The sequence below is a fragment of the Sphaerodactylus townsendi genome, linkage group LG17 (genome assembly GCF_021028975.2).
Source record: "Sphaerodactylus townsendi isolate TG3544 linkage group LG17, MPM_Stown_v2.3, whole genome shotgun sequence".
Classification (NCBI taxonomy): Eukaryota; Metazoa; Chordata; class Lepidosauria; order Squamata; family Sphaerodactylidae; genus Sphaerodactylus; species Sphaerodactylus townsendi.
The window spans coordinates 28,084,039-28,111,727 of record NC_059441.1 but is presented as its reverse complement, the minus strand read 5'-3'; the positions used below and the strand labels follow the sequence as shown (position 1 = coordinate 28,111,727).

Below are 27,689 nucleotides of genomic sequence, written 5' to 3'. Positions count from 1 at the left end.
CCAGGTCTACTGCTTGGAGCCGATGCCAGTGTCCAGGTCTACCACTTGGAGCTGCTGGAAGCCTCAACTACCCGGAGCTGGTGTCGGTGCCCAGGTCAATAATCAGAGATACTTATACCTATATTACCCGCTCCATTCCATCCACATCCTTGTTGAAGTGAGACCTTCAGAACTGCACACAGTACTTCTAGGTGCAGCCTGCCCAATGTTCAGTGGGACTATGACATCTTGCAGTTTAGATGTTATGCGTCTGGTGGCACCCTTCAAGATCGCATTAGCCTTTTTTGCCGCTGCATCACACTGGCTTCTCATATTCAGCTGACAGTCCACCTGTGCCCCAAGATCTTATTCACACACAGTGTTACCCAGAAGTGTATCCCCTATCTAGTATGTGTGTTTCTTATTTCTTATTTGTTTCTTTTTAATCTCAATTTATTCTTCATTAGTGTGACCTGAAATTGAGGGTGTTTTGTTCCGTGCTGGACTTTATGTAGTCACTGCAAAGGACCTTAACCTTGTTTATCTGGATACAAAAATGGGAGTGAAAAGGGCACCTTTAACATAAGACAAGTTGCTCGGTGTGAATTATTAAGGCCACCATAATGGGCCAAGAGAAATTAGTGGAGAATGAAGCACTCACGCACTCTTCCCTTTTCAGGTTGGGGATTCAGCATGGGGACCAACTACCACTTCCACAGCTGGAGGGTCTTTGTGGTTGTGTGCTCTCTGCCTTGCATAGCCTCTCTTGTGGCACTGAAGTTTATGCCAGAAAGTCCACGTTTCTTGCTGGAGGTAAGAAGGCTTGCCAGACAGTTGAAACTGGTGAGCTAAAATTTCAGTGGGTACTGAATACTCCCCATATTGCCCCGGTAGGCCCCTCCACTCCTCGGAGGAGGACCTACTCGTGATCCCTGGCCCAAAAATGACCAGGCTGGCCTGGTGGAACAGGCTCCCTCGGGAGATCAGGACCCTGCGGGACCTACAGAGTTTCCGCAGGGCCTGCAAGATAGACCTGTTCCGCCAGGCGTTTGGCCAGCCTGGTTAAAAATACATCTATCGTGTCATCTGGCCTCCCAAGGGCACAAGGGGGGGAGGGGGTAGCCAGACGCCGTCCACATTTTTTAATGGGTTCTGTTTTTATGTAATTGGTATTTAAATTATGTTTTAATGTATGTTTTAACCTGTTGTGAACCGCCCTTAGCCCTCAGGGGGAGGGCGGTATATAATAATAATAATAATAATAATAATAATAATAATAATAACAATAATAATAATACCAATAATACCAATAATAATACTAATACTAATAATACTAATACTAATAATACTAATACTAACACTAACACTAAAAACAACAACAACAACAACAACAACAACAACAACAACAACAACAATGTGAAGCCATGGTTGGGAAGGTGTTGAATTAGGATCTGGTAAACACAGGTTCAAATCCCCACAAGAGCCCTGCTGGATCAGGCGAAAGGCTCAGCAAATCCAGCATCCTGGTATAACGATGCTGCTTCCTTTAAGATGATCTTATCTAAAAGTGCCCTAACCATATTTAGATTTTTCAAACTGTCCCTTGACCTAGGAGAACATTTATGCTCGCAAAATTAAACTCTGCCTCTCTCAAGTAATTTTTTTCAAGGTCGAATGTGAAAGCCTGCATATTCCGATAGACATTGTGACTGTTCTTTTGGACAGATAGAAACTTCAGAGCATTGTTTAGTAGATCTTGGTACTTTTACAGTAATGGGGATTTGTAGATTTTTCCACTTTTGTGGGATAATGAGGGGCTGTCGAGAGCAGATAAGGTTAAAAAACTTTTGGCAGGTGTGGATTTAGACATTATGTTGGCTGTAGCCAAAAGTTTTGCTCAGGTAATGAAATTCAGTAGACCTCAAGTGCGGTAACTAGTTGGCTATTTAAATTGTCTACAAAATCTTTATTATGGTCATAGACCAATAAAAACCAGCATGGAGTAAATATCAGGCACAATGAAAAGAAAGCTAAAGGCTTAAAGCTAAAAAAAAGGCAAAGCACAAGGGGACAATGAAATTGACAGATACTGAAATTGACAGATGAAGTGAGCAGATAAAACATTGTACACAATACAATACAACAACCTTTATTAGGCATATTAAAATAGGCTCCAGAGCATTACAGACATTTCTGAAGTACAATTCAAAAGTACATTCAAAACACAGACAGATAAACTGTATCTAGCATTGGACACTACTTAGAAAATTCTGTCACTTGTAAAAGAAATTTTGCTACTTTTTCCAAGAGCGTGACATCTGTGTTATGTAACAAAAGCTCCACAACAGAGTTGTCAGAGTCTCTTTCAGATTTGTCTACGACCCGCCCAGGAGAGAAATTCCTAAAACATTGTAACTGCAATGAAACTGACAGAAAAAGCACTGTACCTGTAATTATAAAATCTAACCCTTTTTAATGGCATGAACCATCGGCATACTTGAAATGCTACTGCACAGAACCTATGATATGTTGTAGTAGAATTGATATCTGTGAGCAGCATAGAATCATAATTGTCTACCTTCAATGTATCTAGTGCAGAAGTGTACCTAGGGAAAATGGAGCCCGGTGCAAAATCTGAGTTTTGCCCTCCCCCATGAGCGGCCGCTGGAATCCACCCCCAAACAGCATCACTTTCAATGGTGTTTAAACTAGGGAACCCAGATTCTCCTTTTGAATCCACATTAAAGGGAGAATCTGGGGTCCCCAGTTAAAGCAACATTGAAAATGATGCTGTTTTGGGGTGGATTATCCACCACCCTGAAACAGCATCACTTTCAATGTTTAAACTGGGGACCTCAGGTTATCCCTTTAAATCCATGCGGAAGGGGGTGGATTTAAAAGGAGAATCTGGGGAAATTTGGGGGGTGTGTGTGCCTGCTGTCAGGGGTGCAATTATTAAGATAGCAGCACCAAAATTTCTGGGTATCTTCAGGAGACCCTCCTGATGTTGCCACCCAGGTTTGGTGAAGTTTGGTTCAGGGGGACCAAAGTTATGGACCCTCAAAAGTGCAGCCCCCATCTCCTATTAGCTCCCATTGAAAACAATGGGGGATGGGGCACCCACTTTGGGAGTACATAACTTTGGACCCCCTGAACCAAACCTCACAAAACCTGGGTGGTATCATCAGGAGAGTCTCCCGAAAAATCCCTGAAATTTTGGTGCTGCTAGTCTAAAAACTGTGTCCCCCGCAGGGCAAAAAATTACACTAAAAATACAAAAAACACGAACGGACCTGCATTTTTTGCGCCCCCCACAAGGGGGCGCCCAGGGACAATCGACTCCCCATGTCTCCATTGCAGATATGCCACTGATCTAGTGTGACATGGTTCAAGCCTTGTAGGATAAATGAGTGATATCCTTGAAATATAGATGCTGCTTCTGGCAGATTCTTAATAAAAACCAGAGAAAAATGATGAGGCACCCACTTTGGGAGTACATAACTTTGGACCCCCTGAACCAAACCTCACAAAACCTGGGTGGTATCATCAGGAGAGTCTCCCGAAAAATCCCTGAAATTTTGGTGCTGCTAGCCTAAAAACTGTGTCCCCTGCAGGGCAAAAAAATACACTAAAAATACAAAAAACACAAACGGACCTGCATTTCTTGCGCCCCCCACAAGGGGGCGCCCAGGGACATTCGACTCCCCATGTCTCCATTGCAGGTATGCCACTGATCTAGTGTGACATGGTTCAAGCCTTGTAGAATAAATGAGTGATATCATTAAAATATAGATGCTGCTTCTGGCAGATTGAGAAACAGAGAAAAATGATGAGGCTTGAGTTAATTGACGCTACTCCTGGGTGAGGCGGTATTTCAGGTATAATTTGCTTTGGTCTTTCTAGATAGGCAAGCATGATGAAGCCTGGATGATTCTCAAGCAAATCCATGATACCAACATGAGGGCCAAAGGAGAGCCAGAGAGGGTGTTCACGGTAAGCCCATTTCACATGCCCAGAAAGATGCCCAGAAAGATGCCCAATATGTTGTAGTTGCTAGAGCTGGGACGGAGAAATTTATTGCCAGTTGGAGTGAGTCCTGGTCCACATAAGGTTCAGAGTCAGGTCTCTTATTTATTTATACAGTCATTGACCAGAATAAATAAAATGTGAATAAAGAAAAATACAAGAACCATACAAAATAAATGTTTAAAAGTGATATGTATTGCTTTTTAATATTTTTAAAATTAAAACTGATGCGGATTTTTCACTTAATATTCAACAACAACCACAACCTTTATTTGGCATTTAAAAATAGGTTCTAGAGCATTGCCAGACATTTTTGAAATACAAATCAAGAGTACATTCAAAGCGCAGACAGGAAGACTGTATATAGCAGTATACATTACTTAGAAAGTTCTGTCACTTGTAAAAGAAATGTTGCTACTTTTCCCAAGAGCATGACATCTGTGTTGTTTAACAGAAGCTCCACAACAGAACAGTCAGAGTCACTTTCAGATTTGTCTAGGTCCAGCCTGGGAGAGAAATTCCTAATGCCCACATATCTCGGACAGTCGAGGATAATGTGAGCAAGAGTCTCCACTTGGTTTTTACAGTGTGGACAAACCCGATCCTGGAGAGGGATGGATAAGTAGCGACCCTTTGTAATGGCCGATGGGAAGGTATTGGATCTGGCCCTTGTGATAATCCATCTCTGTTGGGGTTCAGTTAATAATTCAAGATATTTGGCTATGTGCCGGTATTATTCCGACAGAGAGGGGTGAGCATGATTTATTTGCGTGCCCCAACAAGATATGATATTCCTGTTCTAGAAGTCTACTTTTCAAGGTTTGGAAAATCTCTCTGGGCGTCAGCATACAGAGATCTTCCACTTAATATTCAAAGTGGAAATTTCGCATCAGTTTAAATATCCAGATTCCAAAAACCTTTCATGGCATTAAAATATTAAAATATAGTACTTAAAAGGGTTTTATACTTAAAAATGAATTCATTTACTAATATACCCCTGTATTGTTTTTTTCATGAAAATGTTGATAAATTTAAATCACACGAACACTGAACTTTGTGGTCTGTATAGAGATGCGTGGTTGACTTGTCGGCGAAAAGCATTTCGGCCCTGTCTGTTTCAGTCTGACCAGGGACGTAGGTATAGATTTTTTTAGGGGGAGGGTTCGGGGGGGCCACCCTAACCCAAACAGTCCCAGAAAGTTTGGTGCTGCTAGCCCAAACAATGCGCCCCCTGCAGGCCAAAAACAGAAAAAAGCGTTGAAATGTTTAAAAAACCCACAAACGGGTGGGCGGAGCTTTGGACATGAATTGGGGGGGGTTCAAACCCGAGAACCCCCCCTTACCTACGTGCATGAGGCTGACCCATAAACAATACATATTTTGTGGGAAATGTTTTCAGAAACTAGTGACAGTAGTTAGTCCATTAGAATTTACTTTTTATTTTTTTTAAAAAAACACACGTTGATTAGCTTATGATTCTACAGAATATTATTTGTACAACCATGCTGTCTCTCTTAGTGCCTAGAATATTATTTGTACAACTGCCTGGAACTGTATTTGAGAAAAGATCCATCTTCTTTTTGGTTCTTATTGTTGTTGTTTTTTACTTTCTGTTAATATTGAATATATATAGACAAGATAATAGTGCAGTGATGGCGAACCTATGGCACGGGTGCCAGAGGTGGCACTCGGAGCCCTCTCTGTGGGCACACACACACAGAGTTCATCATGTGGGGGGTGGAAAATCACCCCCCCACACACACACACATCTAGGCTGGTCTGGGCCACTGAGCATGATGTGCGTGCACCGTGGTGAGCAGGGAGGACTCGGCTGGCGGGCCTGGTGCCTGTGCTCCGGGTGGCTGCTGCCTGGGGGGGGGGGCGCACAGAGGAGGCAGAGATGCTAGAGAGGCACAGAGTGGTACACGTGGGACTTGCTGGAGGCTACAGCCAGCTGGTCCCTGCTCGAGCGGGTGGGGCAGAGGAAGAGGGAGCCCACAGGTTTTTTCTCAACTAAAACCTCAGCATTCAGGTTAAATTGCCGTGTTGGCCCTTTGCGATAAATAAGTGGGGTTTGGGTTGCGATTTGGGCACTCGGTCTCATAAAGGTTCGCCATCACTGTAATAGTGTAATAGATTCTTTACGGTGGAATTTCAGGGCACGGTTCACCACTTGAAACGAGGATTTATTTGATTCACTAAAAGAGATCAAATTAGAAGAAATTAATAAAAGAAATATGGAAAAAGATTTCCTTTGGCTGTTGGGCTAGGCCAGTGGTGGCAAACCTTTGGCACTCCAGATGTTATGGACTACAATTCCCATTAGCCTCTGCCAGCATGGCCAATTGGCCATGCTGGCAGGGGCTGATGGGAATTGTAGTCCATAACATCTGGAGTGCCAAAGGTTCGCCACCACGGGGCTAGGCTCACTGGCCTGGAGGTAAAGAATAGGGTAGTCATGTTCCAGCTGTTCAGTTCATACCGCAGAGATTGGTGTGTTCAAAATGACATCAGTTTATTCGCGAGAAGATCACAGGATGGGAGTTCTCGCGATCTGAAGTTCTAACAGAACCTGGCCGAGATTCCACCGCGTGGAAGCAGCATCTTGAAGATGGCGGATGCATTGTCTGAACAGGTCTGAAATAGCTAGCAATGGTTCCATGTTGCACAAGAAAAACAAAACAAAACAAAACAGCAACAGTCAAATTGAATGAGGAAAAAAACATCACATCCAGTAGTGTCAAGAGCTGAACATTTTTGTCCTGGGATTTGGGTTTTCCAGGTGGCCAACATAAAGACTCCGAAGCAGATCGATGAATTTATTGAAATCCAGAGTTCAACCGGGACCTGGTATCAACGGTCGTTTGTCAGAGCCACAACAACTGCCAAACAGGTATGGACCGGGGGGAGGGGAGGGGGGCTGTAAATATTCCCCACCCCAACATAATCTGGGGTTAGATGCCCACCACGCCCATTTTATGCAGACTGGATCTTGGTAGAACACTTTGACCACTCCCTTTGGTTCACCAACAATCAAAACATGTAGGTCCTGACCTCATTTGCCCCAGGAGCAGTTGTCACCAGGATGCTGCAGAGCTGGGGGTAGAGATAGCTGAGCGTGGAAGGAGGTGACAGACCGGTGGAAGTCAGAGAAGAGGGCTTTCCTCAGCCAGCAAAGGCAGAAGCCAGGCAGGGGGATTGAGGGCAGGTCAAAAGCCCAAAAGGAGCAGCAGTGGCGTAGTGGTTAAGAGCAGGTGCACTCTGATCTGGAGGAACGGGGTTTGATTCCCCGCTCTGCCACCTGAGCTGTGGAGGCTTATCTGGGGAATTCAGATTAGCCTGTACACTCCCACACACGCCAGCTGGGTGACCTTGGGCTAGTCACAGCTTCTCGGAGCTCTCTCAGCCCCACCCACCTCACAGGGTGTTTGTTGTGAGGGGGGAAGGGCAAGGAGACTGTAAGCCCCTTTGAGTCTCCTGCAGGAGAGAAAGGGGGATATAAATCCAAACTCCTCCTGCTCCTGCTCCTCCTCCTCTTCTTCTTCTTCTTCTTCTTCTTCTTCTTCTTCTTCTTCTTCTTCTTCTTCTTCTTCTTCTTCTTCTTCTTCTTCTTCTTCTTCTTCTTCTTCTTCTTCTTCTTCTTCTTCTTTGCCTCTAAGACACAAATATGATTTTTTTCCTGGGCCATATTTCCATAAATGAGTGCTTCCCCCCACCCCCTCAAACAAGGGTCATAAACTGAGTCAAATCTAAGCATTTTGACATCTTGTCTGCTTTTTAGGTTTTGGACAACGTGCTCTATTGTTTGACAGCCCAGTACCGAATGAACACTCTGTTTCTGGCTATCGTATGGTTCACCATGGCTTTAAGGTATGTGTGGTCAGAATAGTCTCTGGAATAGTCTCCCCTCAGAGATTTGCCTCAGAGATTTTACCTGCTGCAACGCTGTTCCCGCGGGGCAACGAGTTAAGAAATTTAAGCCCCAAAAGCTCAAGCCGACAAAGAATAAAATCAAAGAAATATTTTATTCAGGCCAACAACGGGCAAGACAGCATCTGAGGAGCCACCCTAAAATGGCTGAGGGTTCTTCCTTTTATAGGGTAGAAACAGGTTACATCAAAATGGCAGAAAAGAATACACCCCAAAATGCCCACATCATCAATCAAGCATGTAGAAAGGTGGAGATTCTCCCTTTCCCCCAAACATTTGGGGCTGGCTAAAATCCTTATTGGAAGATTTCACCCTTTGACGTTTGGTGAACTAAGGCCCTATCTTCACCTTATCAGTATTGTTCTTTGTTGCCCTATTTTCCAGACAAAGTACCTAAACATTTTGCTGTGTTCCTTGCTCTGTTATCAGAAAAGGGCAACCTCAAGGTACCGTTAGAGACATTGAGACCTCGAAAACAGTTTAGTTCACATATTCTGTGGAATTGAGAACAAGGGGCATTCTTCAGGGTTGTTACAAGTCTGGTTAGCAACAGTGAAAGAACAGTAAGCATTAAGGCCTGCATGAATTCTTTGGTCAGCAGCTTTATGGTTGCCATCTCCCCATTATAGGAAAACTAATGCATGCCACCCCTCCCCCTCCCTCCGCTAGGGTGGGTGGGCCATGTCCAGATGCCAGGCCCCTCCCCCTCCCTTACATGCCACCCCTCCCCTCCTCCCCTCCCTTGCATGCCATCCCCTCCCTCCCCTCCCTCTTCCTCCGCTAGGGTGGGTGGGCCATGTCCAGATGCCAGGCCCCTCCCCCTCCCTTGCATGCCACCCCCTCCCCTCCTCCCCTCCCCTTGCATGCCACCCCTCCCTCCCCTCCCTCTTACTCTGCTAGGGTGGGTGGGCCATGTCCATGGGTGGGCCATGTCCAGATACTTATAGATGGAATTAAAACCCCTTTCCCTTTCTCTGCGCCTACAACGCCGCCCGCCCCTACCCCGCCCTGCCCCCTCCTCAGCCTGGCTGCGTCTCCGCTGTAGCTCTGCCTGGGACGTCGTGCCCCCCCCATCCCGTGGGTGCTACGCCACTGGGGTAGGGTGCAATGTCATCTGCGTTGCTACAAAACTTCTAGGAAAAATCTGGAAATGACGTAGGTAGTTCTAGGAATTATTGGAAACTCTATTGAAATCCATAGGGTCTCCAGGGATTCCTTGAGCTGCCCAAGTCACTTCTGGGTTTTTCCTGCAAATGACACAGCGAGGCAGCCAACATCTCTATTTTAAAAAATTCCGCCACAGGTCATAGTTGAAGGCTTTGCAGCCCTAAGCAACCAGCTTCCGTTTCTTGGACAGAAGTCATAAAATATTTTCAAGATACCTTGAGAAGGACCAAACATCTCCCCACACTCCCCACTCCAGCGCCGTCTCTTCTGTTCCTCCCACAGTTACTACGGCCTTATCGTCTGGTTCCCGGACATGATACGGTATTACCAGGAAGAGGCGTATAAGTCGCGCGAGAAGATCTTCCATCATGAAGAAGTGAAGCATTTCACCTTCAACTTCACCCTGGAGAACCAGCTGCACAGAGACGGGACGTACTTCAATGACAAGTGAGTTTTCTGACCAATTACAACTTAGCATGCAACTTTGATTCAATGCCCATATGCACCAACGACGGCTCGCACCCGCTAGTCACAGATGAATCCCCATTGAGGCAGCTTCTTTGGCTCCACAGTGTGTGTTCTGGAGCGCCGGAAATGGTTCCGGATCCGAAGGAGGGCAGGGTTGGGGAAGGGAGAGACCTCAGCATGGTGTCATGCCATAGAGTCCACCCTCCAAAGCAGTCGTTTTCTCCAGGACACCTGATCTTCGTAATCTGGAGATCAGAGAATTCCAGCTCCCGTCTGGAGATTGGTAACCCTAGCAGGCAGTCCATAAACAACCCTTTCTATGTTACCTGACTTGTGACAGGGCGGGAAACGGCAGCGCCCCAGAAGGCAGTGCGCTCCTGCGGCTGCACGCGCGCGCGGCCGCCTACCCCCGTCCCGGTTCACAAAGGTGACCATCTGGTCACCTTATTTATTTATTTTATTTATTAATTAGGTTTATAGACCGCCCTCCCCCGGAGGGCACAGGATGTGAAAGCAATGGCCTTCTGCTGCTGCTGCTCCTGAGCACCTGGTCTGCTAAGGCATTTGCAATCTGTAAACCTAGTGCAGCCAGTAAACCTAGTGCAGGCAGGAAACTGAGATTTAAAGGAATGGAATCCTATTTGTTGACAAATCCCAGTTATTATCATGGTAGAGCTCCCCCCTTTCTGTCTTTGGATATACTGACATCTAGTGGCTGAGTGAAAGAGGTGCACTCTCCATGGAAAGAAACATATCTTACCGTGACATGCCTCTGAAGATACCAGCCAGCCTTATATGTTGGAGAAACACTAGGAGCAACAACTACAAGACCACAACCAGACAGCCCAGAAGACCCACAACAGCCAAGGGCATTCTTCCTTTTTTTTGCTGTCAAGCCCTGACTGACCTGTGGCTCAGAGGATAGGCACCAAACTATACCCTGACAGCGGCCCCTCAATATAGGAGAGTGGAAAACCAACTTGTGATGATCTTGTATGGTTTTCAAGGCAAAAGATGATCCAAAGGAGCGCCATTGACTGTCTCTGCGTAGCAACCCTGGATTTCCTTGGTGGTCTCCCATTCAATACAAATTTGAGCCAACGTTGCTTAGCTTCTGAGATCAGATCATGACACAGACAGTCTAACTTCCTGACTCACCAACTCTTGCACTGCACCAGATTTGATAACATCAGATCTAAATATACCAACCTACACTTTTTCTTCCAATCTGGGCTGCCTGATCTGACTAGGTTATCTCTATTGTTAAACAGCTCGGACCCCGGTCTTTGTGAAGAGATCGCCAATTTCATTGCGGAGATAGTTGAGAGTTCCCAGTAGAACGTATTTGTTGTGCTCCCCGTGGGGCCTTTTATCTATCATGTATCCATGCAATTGTTCCCGATTCATGTAACTTTTTTCTGACTATGCCAATAAAGGCTTATGTATGTATGTATGTATGTATGTATGTATGTATGTATGTATGTATGTATGTATGTATGTATGTATGTATGTATGTATGTAACTTCCTTGAAAAAATGTGAAGTCGCTTAGGGAGCTATGAATGTTCAGTCTGGAGAAGAGAAGGTTAAGGGGTGATGTGAAAGCCATGTTTAAATATTTGAAGGGATGACATGTTGAAGATAAACTAAGCTTGGGTGCTGTGTGGTTTCCGGGCCGTATGGCCGTGTTCTAGCAGCATTCTCTCCTGACGTTTCACCTGCATCTGTGGCTGGCATCTTTAGAGGATCTGATATCATGGTCATACAGCCCGGAAACCACACAGCACCTCAGTGATTCCGGCCGTGAAAGCCTTCGACAATACAAAAACCAAGCTTGTTTTCTGCCACTCCAGAGACTAGGACAAGGAGTAATGGGTTCAAGGTGCAGAAAAAGAGATTCCACCTAAGCATTAAAAGAAATTCTTGATGGTAAGGCCGGTCGACAGTCAAACACACAGGCCTCAGAGTGTAGTGAAGTCTCCTTCTATGGAGGTTTTACAGCAGAGGCTGGGTGGTTGTGACAAATTCCAACACAGCTGTATTTTGCTGCAGTTGCAGAACACAAGGAGCTGTGGACTGCTTGTGATTGGTCGGCTGCTGGAAAGAGAGTTCTTCAGTCAGCATGAAGAGATTTTGAGGAGAGTTCAGTTTAGAGTGAGCTAGCGAATGGATGTCTCTGGAATGAGCTCCATTCTCCGGTGGTGCAGGAAAAGAGATTCCATCTGAACTTCAGGAAGAACTTCCTGACAGTAAGGGCTGTTCGACAGTGGAATCCGCTGCCTTGGAGTCAGAGGTGGAGGAACCTCCTTCTTTAGAGATTTTTTAAAAGAGTCTGGATGGCCATTGTCAGGATCGTGTATTCATGCATGGCAGGGGGTTGGACTGGATGGCCCTTGTGTTCTCTTCCAACTCTATGATTCTGTGATTCAGGTTCATTAAAATGAAATTCAAAGACGTGACATTTGAGGACTCCGTATTTGAGGAATGCTATTTTGAAGACGTGACTTCCAGCGATACCTTCTTCAAAGGATGCACCTTCATCTCCACCATCTTTTATAACACAGGTAGAGTTGCAGTGTGCGTGTTTGCGTAGTTTGCATATTTTCACTTGCGCGGAAGCGGAAGGCAGGCAAGTAGCTGGAGAAAAGGTAACTTTTGTTATTTAGTTTGATGTTGCTGTTCCTGATACTCTATATGCATGGGGTAGAAAATGTTGACAGAGAGAAATTTTTCTCTCTTTCTCACAATACTAGAACCAGGGGGCATTCATTGAAAATGCTGGGGGGAAGAATTAGGACTAATAAAAGGAAACACTTCTTCACGCAACGTGTGATTGGTGTTTGGAATATGCTGCCACAGGAGGGGGTGATGGCCACTAACCTGGATAGCTTTAAAAGGGCTTGGACGGATTGATGGAGAAGTCGATCTATGGCTACCAATCTTGATTCTCTTTGATCTGAGATTGCAAATGCCTTAGCAGACCAGGTGCTCGGGAGCAGCAGCAGCAGAAGGCCATTGCTCTCACATCCTGCCTGTGAGCTCCCAAAGGCACCTGGTGGGCCACTGCGAGTAGCAGAGAGCTGAACTAGATGGACTCTGGTCTGATCCAGCTGGCTTGTTCTTATGTTCTTGTTCTTGTTCTTATATACCAGAGATATTCTCTGTTTTCTGTCCTTGGGCACTCATTTTTCTATGGAAGAATTTGTGCATATACCTGCTTAATATTTTATTAGTATGACATTCCACAGCTGTTATTCTTCAGGTCTGGGTGTCTCAAAATTAAATCTCAGCGTGTGTATGCGCACCTTTAATGCACAAGCATGTACTGTGCTCTGCATGAATCTGCAGTTTCATTTAGTGAGGATTGCGCTACGGGAAAACTGTCCTTAGCAGTGAAGAAAGCCTTGGTGAGAATTTAGGATTCTCTAGAGCAAACTTGGTCAGCTTGTAGACACTTTCGAGAGCAGGTGTAAGGCACTATCGCAAAAGGGTTGCCATGATGGGTGGGACCGGTCAGTAAATGGCTATCATGGGGGGCGTTTACAAAACGTTAGGGGGTTGAAAGTCAAGTGTGGTCCCATGATGGAGAAGTTAAGAAACATAAGAACATAAGAACATAAGAACTAGCCTGCTGGATCAGACCAGAGTCCATCTAGCCCAGCACTCTGCTACTCGCAGTGGCCCACCAGGTGCCTTTGGGAGCTCACCTGCAGGATGTAAAAGCAATGGCCTTCTGCTGCTGCTGCTCCTGAGCACCTAGTCTGCTAAGAAGAAGAAGAGAAGAAGAGTTTGGATTTATATCCCCCCTTTCCTGCAGGAAACTCAAAGGGGCTTACAATCTCCTTGCCCTTCCCCCCTCACAACAAACACCCTGTGAGGTAGGTGGGGCTGAGAGAGCTCCGAGAAGCTGTGACTAGCCCAAGGTCACCCAGCTGGCATGTGTGGGAGTGTACAGGCTAATCTGAATTCCCCAGATAAGCCTCCACAGCTCAGGTGGCAGAGCTGGGAATCAAACCCGGTTCCTCCAGATTAGATACATGAGCTCTTAACCTCCTACACCACTGCTGCCCACTAAGGCATTTGCAATTTCAGATCAAAGAGGATCAAGATTGGTAGCCAGAGATCGACTTCTCCTCCATAAATCTGTCCAAGCCCCTTTTAAAGCTATCCAGGTTAGAGGCCATCACCACCTCCTGTGGCAACATATTAAGTCTCTAGATTATGCCTTCCGGGTGTTCTCTGATTCTTGCCCAGATGAGGAATGTCAGGAGTGACTCTTAGCTTTGGGGATGAAGCAAGGGAGAACTGAGAAAGGTAGCAGAAATACCCAAAGAGACATGAGATATACCTATGGTGACCAGCTGTCCCGCTTTTATGGACATTCCCCGCCTTTTAACGATCTTTGTCCCGCGGTACGCTGGGATTTTCCCCAAAGTCTCTCGAGTTTTGGAATAATGTCGCGACTGCCTTCTGGGGCGCTAAGGCAGTGCGGTAGCCTCATGCGTGGCCGTAGGGAACTCATCGATATTCTGGGGTGCTGTCGCTTCCCGCCCCAGACAGGGGTGGGAAACAGCAGCTTCCTGTAGCGCAGTGGCGCCCCCCCGCGCCGTGCATGAGTGTGTACAAGGGTAACGGGTCATCACTTGCCTCGTCCCAGTTAGCTTAAGGCAGACCATCTGGTCACCTTAGATATACCAGGATCTACCAACTATTTATTTCTCCCTCAGACCTCTACGAGCATAAATTCATTGACTGCACATTTGAGAACAGCACCTTTCTGGAGCAGAAGCAGGGCTGCCATTTGGATTTTGAGCAAGACAACGACTTCCTCATTTACCTCGTCAGCTTCCTGGGCAGCCTCTCGGTGCTTCCTGGGAACATCATCTCGGCTCTGCTGATGGACAAAATAGGCCGGATCAAGATGATTGGTGAGTGGGCAGCTCAATCTTCTATCTATATATATAAAAATCTAACAGTGTGTTTGTCCCTGATGGTGTCCCTCAGAAGCTACTGGACGGATCGCCCCCAAATTTTCACAGGACGTCCCTCCCTGTTGCGGGCAGGTAATCGGACATTCAAATCACTGAAAGTCCATACCTGAGCCAGGCAAAACGTCTTTTTCCTGCCGCACCAGGCCATGAAGCTGGCTGTGTTTAACTGTCACCCTTAGAATGTCCGTGCAGCCTGTCTGTCTGTGGCCTGAGGGCTTAGGATGTTCGCTCAGATGGGCAGAGATGAGCAGTAGAAACAGTAAATAGGTAATACTGTTAGGTAATACGAGTGGAAGTGAAACACATACACACTTTGCCGTATGAGACACCAGGTGGGGTTCCCCCCCCCTCACACGCAGGTAACTTTCACTCTCTGTGCCTCATCCACTGCTACCACACAACACACATCCAGCTCATCCTCACACACCTCACTCTGCCCTCCCTCACATCCAACCACCACTTACCCACTTCCTCACCCATATTCGCCACAGCTCTCTTTTACTAAAAGCGAGCTGGAGTTTGCCTTTTTCTTCTAAGAAAAACCGCGGGGTGGGGGCGAACCAACACTACTTGCTCCGCTTCTTTTGCACATGGCCCAAAGATCAGCTATTGGTTAGACATTGTGTTTGTGTGGAGCTGATCAGTCACTGTCTTGATTCTAGAGTTTTTCAACACTGGCAGCCAAATTCTGTTCATTTTCATGGTTTCTTCCTTCCTGTTGATCAGCTCCACACAAACACAGGACAACTATAGACTATAGCAATCAAAGGGAACAAAGACCAGGATACTTCTATTCAGATCCATTCACCTATTGACCTTGCTATCTTCATTGTTACTCCCATGCTACAGACTTCTCTGTGACTCACATGCCAGGCTACTCTATTCAGATGGCCTCACCTTTTGACCTCACAGTATATATATTCCACTTGCTTTCCATTCCTACCATCAGATCCTCTGAAGATGCCAGCCACAGATGCAGGCGAAACGTCAGGAGAGAATGCTGCTAGAACACGGCCATACAGCCCGGAAACCACACAGCACCCCAGTGATTCCGGCCCTGAAAGCCTTTGACAATAGCCCAATAATGTTTTCTATTAGGAACACGTACCGCTTAATGTATTATTTTCTATTGCGTCTACTCTAACCCTAGTCAACTTTTTACCTAAACTGAAAGGCCCCTTTCTCTTCACAACAACCTTGTCATGTTGGCTAGAGGGATGGAACCTAGTTGATTGAGGTATATTCCTAGACCAATGTAGCCTGATCCTATCTGGGTGATTGAAATACATTCCTGTCAATGTAATTGCTACAAAATATATGTATTCACTGGGGAGTTGTGTGGTTTCCGGGCTGTATGGCCTCTGAAGATGCAGGCGAAACGTCAGGAGAAAATGCTGCTGGAACACAGCCATGCAACCCGGAAACCACACAACACCCCAGCGATTCCGGCCGTGAAAGCCTTTGACAATATGTTGCCATGCTGTAAAGCAGACCTGGGCATTATACGGCCCGCGGGCCACATCTGGCCCGCCGGATGACCTCTGACTGGCCCCCCAGCCTTGCTGGGGAGCAAGGCGTCTTTGAAAGCCCTGCAGAAGCCGGTTGCCTTGGCTGCCGGCTTCTGCGAGGCTTTCAAAAGCGCCTCGCCCCCCTGCCTTTTGGCCCGGCCCTCCACAATATTTTCTGTTTCTTATGCGGCCCCAAGGAAAAAATAATTGCCCACCCCTGCTGTAAAGGGACATTCTTTCTTTGATCTTTACTCTCCCATGGGAAAAGGGGATGTTTCCATTGGCTCATGGGGGTGGAAGTCCGGGTGGCTGTATTTCTATCTGTCGCTGACCTCGGGGTGCCTCAGCGCCGAAATAACTCTTTCTTACATTCTTTGGGGAAACGGGAGGGGGGATTGTTTCTGAATAAAGAAAGGGACAAAAGCCAAGTTCATCGGAACTGGCTTCCTGTAAGCTGGGTGCTTCTTTCCCTGTGGTTGGAGGAAGTCGGGTAGCTGTTCTTTCCCAAGTAAGGCCGTAGCAGAGTGGTAACAACCGCTGTATAAGACTGCAGGGTCACGCCTTAGTATCTCTTTAAAAATTGGTTCCCAGTCTTTTCAGCAATTGTGTGTGTGTGTGTGTGAGAGAGAGAGGGAGAGTGAGAGAGAGAGACACTGCATGTATTTTTGTATTGTTATAGCCAATGGCTCAAACAATAAATACTTGACTTGACTTGACTTGAGAGAGAGAGAGAGAGATTAATGGATCCTCCACATGGTAGCTGTTGTACTATTAGTGTCCATTGATTGAAAAAGTATTTGACCAAAAGATCAAAATAACAATACTGAATGAGATTCTCAGCCCCCTTACAATAATCACATACCCTCCCCAGTCCCCTATGTACGAATCACACTGTCTTAAAGGACCTGGAATAGTCGAACTGGGAAAGACTAGTAGTCTGACTTTGTGTAAGTAAGCTGGGTGCTTCGTTGCCTTTCCAATAAATGCTGCCGACCGACAACCCGGAGCCTGTTTATTATTTCAAGGATCGAGGCCAGCCCAAGGTCAGCCATGGCTGAGTACAATCACAATCACAATCACAATCACCTTTATTGGCATTAGGTATTAGACGGTGGTTATACACTATTATTAAATTATTAAATTTAAAATCATATGTTACATCTAGGGATTTTGCTTTCCAACTTGACAGTTCATTTGTAAAAATATAAAATGGATTAAAAGGGTTTAGCCATTCGATTCAAAGACGAATTTGTAAAACAGATACCATATGACTATATTTAAGATCCAACGGCAGGAAATATCTGGCACTTCCCGATTTAGTTCTATTTGCTAAAAGGATATATCCACTCCTCAGGCTCCGGAGAATTACTAATTAAAACAACAGGACAATTACATTTTCCTAATATTAAAATATGTAAATAAATAACATTGAGCATGGCTGAGTAGAAATAATAACCTAGATCTCCACATTACAACACACTGGATCTCTGTTCCTGGAGAAAGCAGTCGAGCGTTTAAAGTGTCATTTCTGTGCGTCTAAACAAGATCCCACTCTCTTGTGCCTCGCAGGGGGTTCTATGCTGATCTCGGCAGTTTGCTGTTTCTTCCTGTTCTTTGGCAATAGCGAATCAGCCATGATCGGCTGGCAGTGTCTCTTCTGCAGCACCAGCATCGCTGCTTGGAACGCCCTGGACGTTATTACTGTGGAGCTGTACCCTACGCATAAACGGTGACTCTTCCTGTTGGCTTCTGAAGGGGATGGGGAATATTCAGTGGTGGGATCCAAAAATTTCAGTAACAGATTCCCATGGTGGTGGGATTCAAACTGTGGCGTAGCGCCAATGCGGCTGGGTGGGGCACGATGGGGGCGTGGCCGGGCATTCCGGGGGTGGGGCATTCCTGGGCGGGGCTGTGGCAAGGACGCAGCCGCTGCGCCGGTCCTTGGGCGGGAAACGAATGCACGCAGGCGCAGGCTGCCACGCACGCCGGTGCACCTCCTGCTAGACTGCTTCAAGTTCTGCGCGCTACTGCTGAGAGGAGGGACGTAACTAAGGCAACAATCACGTGGCAAAATCACCAATTAGTAACCCCCTCTCGGCACACACAAATAATTAGTAACCCACTCTAGGGAACCTGTGGGAACCTGCTGGATCCCACCTCTGGGAATATTGATTTCGGGAGGGCAAGAAATAATCAAGGGGGATACCCCAGGTATAAGCGGTGACTCTTCCTGTTTGCCCCTACAGAGGATGGGGAATATGGATTTGGGGAGGTTGAGTTAAATTCAGAGGTGATGCCTCACACAGTGGCCGATTACACAGATGGCCTCTGAACCCTGGCACAGCAAACTTCCTTGTACCAATGTACAAGGAACTTGCCGCATGCAGGGAGCAGAAGTGGCATGGGGCAAACTTCCTTCTATTGACATACAATTATGTATTCCGCACTAACCCCCTCAAAGCGATTTATGGCTTGGACAGATTTATGGAGGAGAAGTCGATCTATGGCTCCCAATCTTGATCCTCTTTGATCTGAGATTGCAAATGCCTTAGCAGACCAGGTGCTCGGGAGCAACAGCCACAGAAGGCCATTGCTTTCACATCCTGCATGTGAGCTCCCAAAGGCACCTGGTGGGCCACTGCGAGTAGCAGAGAGCTGGACTAGATGGACTCTGGTCTGATCCAGCTGGCTTGTTCTTATGTTCTTATGGCTGCCATTACATGGGGTTTTTTTTAGTTCTGTGTTGAATTGATGCTTGTGGCGTAGTGGTTAAGGAGCAGCAGTGGCATAGTGGTTAAGAGCAGGTGCATTCTAATCTGGAGGAACCAGGTTTGATTCCCCACTCTGCCGCCTGAGCTGTGGAGGCTTTATCTGGGGAATTCAGGTTAGCCTGCGCACTCCAACACACGCCAGCTGGGTGACCTTGGGCTAGTCACAGTTCTTCTGAGCTCTCTCAGCCCCACCCACCTCACAGGGTGTTTGTGGGGGGGGGGGAAGGGCAAGGAGATTGTCAGCCCCTTTGAGTCTCCTACAGGAGAGAAAGGGGGGATATGAATCCAAACTCTTCTTCTTCCTCTTTTTCAGTGCCTCAAAGTTTCCTACCATGGTTCTCTATCCTACTATAATAGAAATATCAAATATTAGGGCCCCCCCCCCAATAAAAGAACAAACAGCTCAACGCTGCAAATAAACAGGCGAGGGGGAACAGAGTGAGCTCAGGAAATTGCATCAAGAAGGATGTTCAGGGAAGTAGAGAAGAGTGGAAAACGACGTTTTCAAAACATTTCAGCCAGAGAATTGTTTTTAAAAAATGATCCACTTAAAACGTTTCGAGGCTGGAAATAAAATGTTTTGAGATGGAAACAATGTGGAACTCCACGGAGGAAACATTTTATTTCCTGCCTCCCGACATTTTAAATTAATTGTGCAGAAAGGCCGAACGACACTCTCATCAGCCCCTATGGAAGATTTGGGGAGGGAGAATTGGATTCGGAATGTTCCAGGTGGTGACATCAAGAAAAAGGCATGACATTAACCTTTGCCCTCTAATTTCCTCATATATTTTTTTGCGTCCCCACAGAGCCACTGCCTTTGGCATCCTGAATGGGCTGTGCAAGATTGGAGCCATCCTGGGGAACTCAATCTTTGCCTCCTTCGTGGGGATAACCAAGGTGGTCCCCATTCTCCTGGCCTCCACCGCTCTGGTCGCAGGAGGCCTCCTTGCCCTGCGGCTGCCAGAGACCCGCGACCAGGTCCTGATGTGATCGGCTCGAGCGGGAAACGATCACGGCCGCAGCAAAAGCAAAGAGTCATGAGAAGAAAGCCGAATATTTCCCACCGAAACGTCCTCCGCTGATATCTCAGATCTTCGGTGGTGGGGAAGGGACGGAGAAGCAGCCCACCGTGACGACGTTACACCTTTAGTTCTAGGACCGTTGAGAAGTGCTGACGGAGCCCCTCGCACACAAACGCAAACACAGGCGCCCGAGCTTTGCTCATTTGCTTCGAAGCTATTAATTACAAAGGGAATGGAGCTTTGTCTTGGCTGCAGAAACACGGGCGAACATCCTTCGGCCCGAACTGAGATCACACCATGTTGTGATTCTGCATGTCTATGTATTTATGTACATTTTAAAACAGCGAGGCACGGAAGAACGCCTCCTTCCAGAGCCTCCTCATTCCCGCCGCTTTTCTGGACTATTTTGCAAAATGAGAACCCATGGCTGTTCGGTCTGGAGAAAGTTCACAAACCACTTGCATGTTCAGGGGTAAAGCTACCCTGTTGACCAAAGATCAGCTATTGGTTAGACATTTGCCAGCAGTTAGGGCTTCCATTTTGACAACCGACTCCCCACGTCGCCTGTTTTGCTTCTGAGGTCCCTGTTTTCGGAAAACATCGGCTCTCAGAGGAAGCTATTTACGTTTAGAAAACCTTGGCCGGTGTTTGCTTTGTTATTCTTTTTTAACATGCTCTTGGGAATTAACTTTCCATTCTCATTTCCGTTCAGTAGTTTATAAAACAAAATAGCGATGTTCAGACTGCTTACTTTGCCGGAGCAGCAATTAACGCGAGCGCAAACATGCCCGCGTGACCGTCTTCAGATGCGTTGTTTTGGGACATATTTCTGGGGGGAGGAAATTTTTCCCCCCTTGCTCTGACCAGTTTCATTCAGTGGGCATCAAATGATTTCAGAAACCAAATATGTACATATTCTGTAGTGTAAATAGGGGCTGGGTGTAGGTTTGGAATCAAGTGTATGATATGGATACTGCAAGAATTTAATTTACCAGCATTACAGCCATATTAAGGAATGGAAATGTTTTGAGTTGCTGACAGCTGCTGAGTCTCACGTGGTACACTAGACAGCACTTTTTGGGGGCCATTCCAGTTGTCCCTTTGAAACCCAACGAATCCTAACCGATGAAAGGGCAAGGAATGGAATGTCGCAATGACAAACCCTCCGGCATCGGGTGAGTGGGACTCACTCGAGCAGGACTCACAGAGTGAGGCCTCCTCACCCACTGGTGCATGACATTCCATCCGTTTCCCCAGCCGCCTCCCACCATTGGTTCACAATATTTGATCCTCACCCCTCCCTCCCTCCCTGCCTGCCTGCCTGGCTGCCTCCCCACCCCACCCCAAGAGCCCATCACCACCAGCAGAGCAGCAGTGCCGGGGGGCATGCTGCTCTGCTGGCCCCTTAAAGCCCTCCCCCTCCCCCAAGCATCCCTATTCCCGCCTCCCTCCATTCAAGCCTCACTTTTCCCCCTCCCCCTCAAACTCCCTCCCTCCTCTGCCTCTCACCTTTCTCCTCCCCTGCCCCTAAACCCCCTCCCACCCTAAGTCTCACCTTTCCACCCTTCCCCACCTCAAACCTCCCCTCACCCTCCCCACCTTTCCCTAGCCTCAGCCCTTCCCCTCCCCACCTTCAAACTCCCTCCCTCCCCCACCCTACGCCTCACCTTTCCACCCTCCCCCACCTCAAACCTCCCCTCCCTCTCCCCCAGCCTCACCTTTCCCCCTCCCCCAGCTCAAACCTCCCCTCCCCCTCCCCTCCCCCACCCTAAGCCTCACCTTTCCACCCTCCCCCACCTCAAACCTCCCCTCCCTCTCCCCCAGCCTCACCTTTCCTCCCTCCCCCACCCCAAGCCTCACCTTTCCTCCCTCCCCCAGCTCAAACCTCCCCTCCCCCTCCCCTCCCCCACCCTAAGCCTCACCTTTCCACCCTCCCCCACCTCAAGCCTCACCTTTCCACCTGCCCCGATCTTAAACTTCCTGCCTACCCCAATCCACACCTTCCCCACCTCTCCCATACCCAAGCCACAGACTCACGGCCAGGTAGGTGGGAGGCATCGCACCAGGAGCGCGGGGGGGGGATGCTTCCTCCCCCACCCTTTGTTAGGGCCCATTGCATCTCCCCCCACAATGGGCTTTGCTGCTAGTGTTGTTACGAAGTATAAACTAGAAGCCATGTTCTCTGTCCAGGGAAAAGAATGTTTCCTGTTCTGTAAAACCCAGACATTCTTGGAGATTATTGGGAGACACACTTTAGACTCTCTCACTTCCAGTACAATTCTCGGAGATTATTGGGTGAATGTTTCCTGTTCTGTAAAACCCAGAGATTACAGAGCCATGAGACATCTCTTTAGACACAGGGTGGAAGTCATCCCAAGTGTTCTCCAGCAGGATTACACTCCCATCATCCCTGGCAGCATGATGCTGGCAGGGGATGATGGGAACTGTAGTCCATAACATCTGGAGGGCCGCAAATTTGACACCTATGCTTTAGACTCTCTTACTTCCAGTACAATCTGTGCTTGGTTGTATTTTCAGGAGGCGAGGATGGAACGTACCACACTCTTTTGGGTTGTTTTTTTTAACATGGGAACACAGGACGTGAAATGACAGGGCCTTTGGCGGGCAGCTTCAAGGACCCTTGGATGCATGTTGGTGACACAAAAGACATTTGAGCTGCTTTGCTTGGTGGTTTTGCCGACTGGGCCACGAGAGCATCGAAGAAGAAACGCAAAGCGTTCCCTGGACACTTTTTCAGAGTGTTTATTCCACCAGGGTTACGGGCTGTCTTGACCCTCTAAAGCAGACGTGATTTGAAGCAAAGTTTGACAGGAAATCACATGGGGAAATTAGTAGGGAATATGAGCCATCTGCAAGAACAGCCATACAAAAAAAAACTCTCTCGCACTGTTATCAGCCTTCAGGCGCACACCGAAGTGGTGGAAAAATTGCTCGAGATGACTATTCTGGGAGCTGCATGGACCGTATTCTCTTTCCTCCACTTGAAGACCTTTGAAACCTTAGCTGCTTCCTTTCTGTCCTCTTTAACGACGTCCAAAAGCCATGTTGCTTGTCCGCTCTTAGAAAAGTGGACTGCGCCTCTTCCACACTGAGTCCCCAAAGTTCCACAACGGCACTTAACCTTTGTATATAAATAGCCGCTGATGTCCATATTTCCCGTGCGTCTCCATGGCTATAGCATAACCTGTACAGAACAAAATGTATTCGGTAGTGTTCTTCTATCCTGAATAGCTGATCGTTGGTTTTGGCCCTGCCTACTATGTTCTGTTCCTTGTGCGACCCCCCCCACCCCACCCACTGCATCTCTCCCTACGATGAAATTCATGTCATGCAAGGAACGTGCAATAAATGTCAATCAACCTTACCCTCGAGAGTTGTTGCCACTCGCTGTAGATTTCATAGAACCACGGAGTTAGAAGGGACCACAAGGGCCATCCAGACCAACCCCCCCGCCATGCAACAATACACCATCAAACATCCGCCCAGCAGATGGCCATCCAGCCTTTGTTTGAAAATCTCCAAAGAAGGAGACTCCACTACACTCCATAGGCAGCTGTGATTCCACTGTCAACGGGAAGTTCTTCCCGGGGAGTCAGGGAATCTCTTTCCTGTACCCTTTGAAAACATTACTCCTGGTCTCTAGTCTCTGGGTGGCTGAGAAAATAAAGCATGCACCCCTCGCCAGGAGCAGCGTGAAGAACGCAGAACGCCAGAACAAGCCAGCTGGATCAGACCAGAGTCCATCTAGTCCAGCTCTCTGCTGCCTCACTTGAGTGGCCCGCCGCAGGTGCCTTCCAGGAGCTCTCACATGCAGGAGGTGAAAGCAATGGCGCTCTCTCGCGGCTGTTCATCCGCGTCACCTCAGTCTATTGGAGGCATTTGCAATCTCAAGATCAAAGAGGATCCAGATTGAGTAACCCATAAATCGACTTCTCCTCCATAAATCTGTCCAAATACATACCCCTTTTAAAGCTATCCAGGTTGGTAAGCCTCCGCATTCACCTCTAGCGGCACATTTCAAACGCAATGCCACGTTCGCCATGGAAGAAGTGGCACCGGTAGTCCTAATTCTTCCCCAGCATTTTCAGTAAGCTTGCCCCTGGTTCTAGAATTGTAGAGAAAGAGAGGAAAAATATCTCCTCTGTCAGCATTTTCTCACCCATGCATAATTTTTTATAGACTTCAATCTTATCCCCCCCCTCAGCCATCTCACCCTCTCTAAACTAAAGAGTCCCAAAGGCTTGCAGCCTCCCTCATAGGAAGGTGCTCCGATCCCTCAATCATCCTTGTTGCCCTTCATGCACTTTTTTTCTATCTCCTCAATATGCTTTTTTGGAGATGTAGGTGACCAGAACTGGACTGAGTACTCTAAGTGCATGGTTGCACCGGCTTTATATAAAGGTATGACAATCCCTTGCGAGTTTCATTATCAACTCCTTTCCTAATGACCCCAGCATAGAGTTTGGCGCGTTTTCACGGCTCCTCTATGCATTGCGGGTTGACGTTCCCCTTATTGGAACTATCAGCAAAGACGCCTTAAATCCCTTTCTCTTCCTGGTCTGGTGACTGATTGCTTTTTCAGCCCTGTAGCGCAATAATATGTGAAGTTTGGATTTTTTTGCCCCTATGTGGATCTTTACATTTTAAGCCATACGGTGGGCTGCATTTGCCATTTCTGGAACCCGCACTCACCCTGAATTCTATCAAGGTCAGCCAGGGAGCTCTTTGCAATCCCTTTATGGTTCTCTACATACTACATAGTTCTGACATCATCTGCAGAGCTTAGCCGCACGCTACTCCACCCCTGCTGAGGTCATTTTATGGAGTTAAGAGCACGCGGCATCCCTTCAAATGATTTAAACGCGGCTCTCATGTCGCCCTTTGGCGTGCTATCAGTGATGGAATTCACGCTGGAGAGTGGCGGAATCTCCTCTTCGGTTTCTTTTAAAGCAGAGGCTGGATGGAAAAGGCATATGTATGGGGCCGCCTTGGTGTAGTGTTCCTGCATGGCAGGGGCTGGACTTGATGGCCCTTGGGGGTCTCTTCCAACTCTACGATTCTCCTCCAGACTAAACCAGTGGTGGGATTCAGCCGGTTCGCACCACTTCAGCAGAACTGGTTGTTAAAATTGTGCTTGTCAACAACCAGTTGTTAACTTATTTGAATCCCACCACCGGAACCGGTTGTTAAATTATTTGAATCCCACCACTGGACTAAACGTACTCAGTTCCCTAAGTCTCTCTTCGTAGGGCATGGATTCCAGACCCTTTACCATTTTGGTCGCCCTCCTCTAGACCTGTTCTACCTTGTCAACATCCTTCTTGGATTGTGATGCCCAGAACTGGAACAGACCCACGGCTGTAGATTTTTTAGATGCTTCCTTGAACTTCCTGGAGATTTGGGAGGGGTGTCCAGGGAGGGTGGAATCTGGGAACTTCGGGAACTCACTGGGCATGTGATATCCCTCTAGGATCTCTGTTTTCTTTAGGCTCCATGGTATACCATAAACTCCTCCTTCTAAAGCTCCCATTTCGTCCTCTAGTTCAGAGATCAGTTTTCATTCTGGGACCACTACACTTCCGATCTGGAGATTAGCAGCCACGCACCTTGGTAAAGTAGAAGATTTTGAGAAGAGCTGGTTAGGTCAAGTTCTCTGAGCAAGAGGCAAGGAAAAAGAATAGGCCGAGAGTCATTTCCTAAAAGGCAGAGAGCAGGCTGTCGGCAAGCAGAAGGTTCCAGCTTCAAATTGTCGCATTTAGAGCAGGCTCCCCAACCTTTTGAGCCTGTAGGCGCCTTTGGGATTTTGAGGGGGCAGCGAGCATCACTCCCAAATGGCTGCCCGAGGAGGTGGAGGCAAACCCAAAATGGCAGCCTCAGGAGGCAGACCCCCGATGGAATATCACTTTCCTCACAGTTGCTGGGAAGAAGGGAATCTTGAAGGGGGGATGGATCCACAGCCTAGCAAAGGACGGACAGGTGCTCACCACTCCTTCTCATCCTCTGGTGGAAAACTCTTTCATCTGAAAGAGGGCACCCAATCTTACAATGGCCTCACCCACATTCTGAAAAGTATGGTGGTTGCTAAAGGAAATACTGGTGGGCACTGTTGGGGAACCCAGTTTCTCTGGTTGCAAATGTAGGGGAAAACACTTTCAGTTTCAGACCTCAGACAGTTGCCAAAGTCAGAGCTACGGGAGTCTTTTAAGGGCTGACCCACGTGTTACAGGTCCTCACAGTTGCCCCAGTCATTTTGGAACACAAACATCCTGATAGTAGTGTGTGGCAACCCTAAAATCCATGAATGGGATCTACTTAGGTATGACCTGCAACGTGCTTCTTTTCTCATGGGGCGATGATTCCAACAACAGCATCAGGAAGGGCTGTCTTCCTTTCCTACTGCACCATTTCCTCAACCTAAAATGGCCTTAGGAGGGTGGGTGATGGTCATACCGGCGAACGAGGACTGTGACGCAGGAAGCACACTGCCTTCACAGAGCTCCTGTTTCCTGCCCTGTCACAGGGCGGGAAATGGCAGTGCCCCAGAAGGCCGTGCGGTCCTGCGGTCGCGCAGGAGGCTGCCGCACTGCCTTGCGCCCCAGAAGGCAGTGCGGCAGCCTTCCAAAACCCGTGACATTTGAAAAAACCCGCGGGACGCGGGACAAGTTGTTTCAAGGCGGGACTGTCCCGCCAAAAGTGGGACGTCTGGTCAGCCTACCTTAGGGGTCTGCTGGGATATGTACATGCAGCTGCTGAGACATGTAAGTTTCCCAATAAGATAAGGAGCAGATTGTCATGTAAAGCCGGGAATTTTGATACTGTCAGTGGCGTACAGCCCTAGGGACAGGGGGTACCTTCTGCCCTGGGGCGCCACTAATCTGGTCATGTGGGGAGCACAAAATTGGACCCCCACATGACCAGGAAGACGGCAAGCCCCACCCCCATGTTTATAAAAGCAAAGGAGACAAGGACTAAGCCTCAGTTGCTTCTGCCGGCTGCCGGCTGGGAGCCAGGAGGGGGGGCGGGACTGGGGGCTTGGGGGGGCACACCCCAGAGCCCCACCCCCTGAGCATAGTGGGAGAGGTGCCCAGGGAACAGCTGTCTCCGGGCACCATTTTCCCACCATACACCTCTGGGTACTGTTTGTCAATGCATATCGTAAAGCTTGGCTGCTCTCGGGGCACCTGCCTGAAATTGGAAAGACCCAAGGATTGAAATGCCTCAGTGGCAAAGCGGCTGCTGGGGGTTGGACAGAGGCGAGAAGGGGGGGATTTCGTTCTGTGAATAGGGTTGCCAGCTGGCTTGGCAAACTGCTGGAAATTTCAGGGTGGCCACTGAAGGGGTCGCAGTTTGGAGACAGAAGGAAAACCACGGTGGTGTCATGGTATTCTCCGAAGCTGCCGTGTCTTCCAGGGACCCACCCCATTGACAAGGTAGGTGTATATAAGACACTAGAACAGAAACGGCACCTTTGCGTCCAAATACTCAATCCATGAGTTACAGAAGAGTACATTTCAAATCATATTCAAACAATGTCTCAATTTTTGTAATGAGGGATTATTTCCATAAACTCAACAGGCGAAGCTAAATATTGAGGAATTTTGCTTTGAATGTGGAAGCTGATTTGTTGGAAGGAAATGTATCAAAATGGCTTTTAAGTTCAAAAAGCCTTCTCCATTTAAACAAAGGAATCCTAGTCTGCAGGGGGTCAGGTTTGGGGTTTGGGTGCAAATCCCATCCCTACATTTAAAACATCCAATTGGAGTGGTGTCAGGACTTTTTTAAAGACAGATTGACGATTAAGAAG

General features: G+C 47.6%; 1 protein-coding gene across 5 annotated transcripts in view; it reads left to right on the top strand.

The window, feature by feature from the left end:
- SV2B (synaptic vesicle glycoprotein 2B) overlaps positions 1-21,417 on the top strand; it is a 122,396-nt gene extending 100,979 nt beyond the window's left edge. For all 5 annotated transcript variants that reach the window (XM_048481997.1, XM_048481994.1, XM_048481996.1 and 2 more), the window contains exons 5-13: positions 659-792; positions 3,883-3,972; positions 6,788-6,898; positions 7,787-7,875; positions 9,385-9,549; positions 12,000-12,133; positions 14,297-14,497; positions 17,638-17,797; positions 19,649-21,417. In XM_048481997.1, coding sequence (XP_048337954.1) covers positions 659-792; positions 3,883-3,972; positions 6,788-6,898; positions 7,787-7,875; positions 9,385-9,549; positions 12,000-12,133; positions 14,297-14,497; positions 17,638-17,797; positions 19,649-19,832 — 1,268 coding nt within the window. In that variant the 3' untranslated portion in view covers positions 19,833-21,417. The remainder of the gene's footprint in view (positions 1-658; positions 793-3,882; positions 3,973-6,787; positions 6,899-7,786; positions 7,876-9,384; positions 9,550-11,999; positions 12,134-14,296; positions 14,498-17,637; positions 17,798-19,648) is intronic.
- The last annotated feature ends 6,272 nt before the right edge of the window (positions 21,418-27,689 follow it).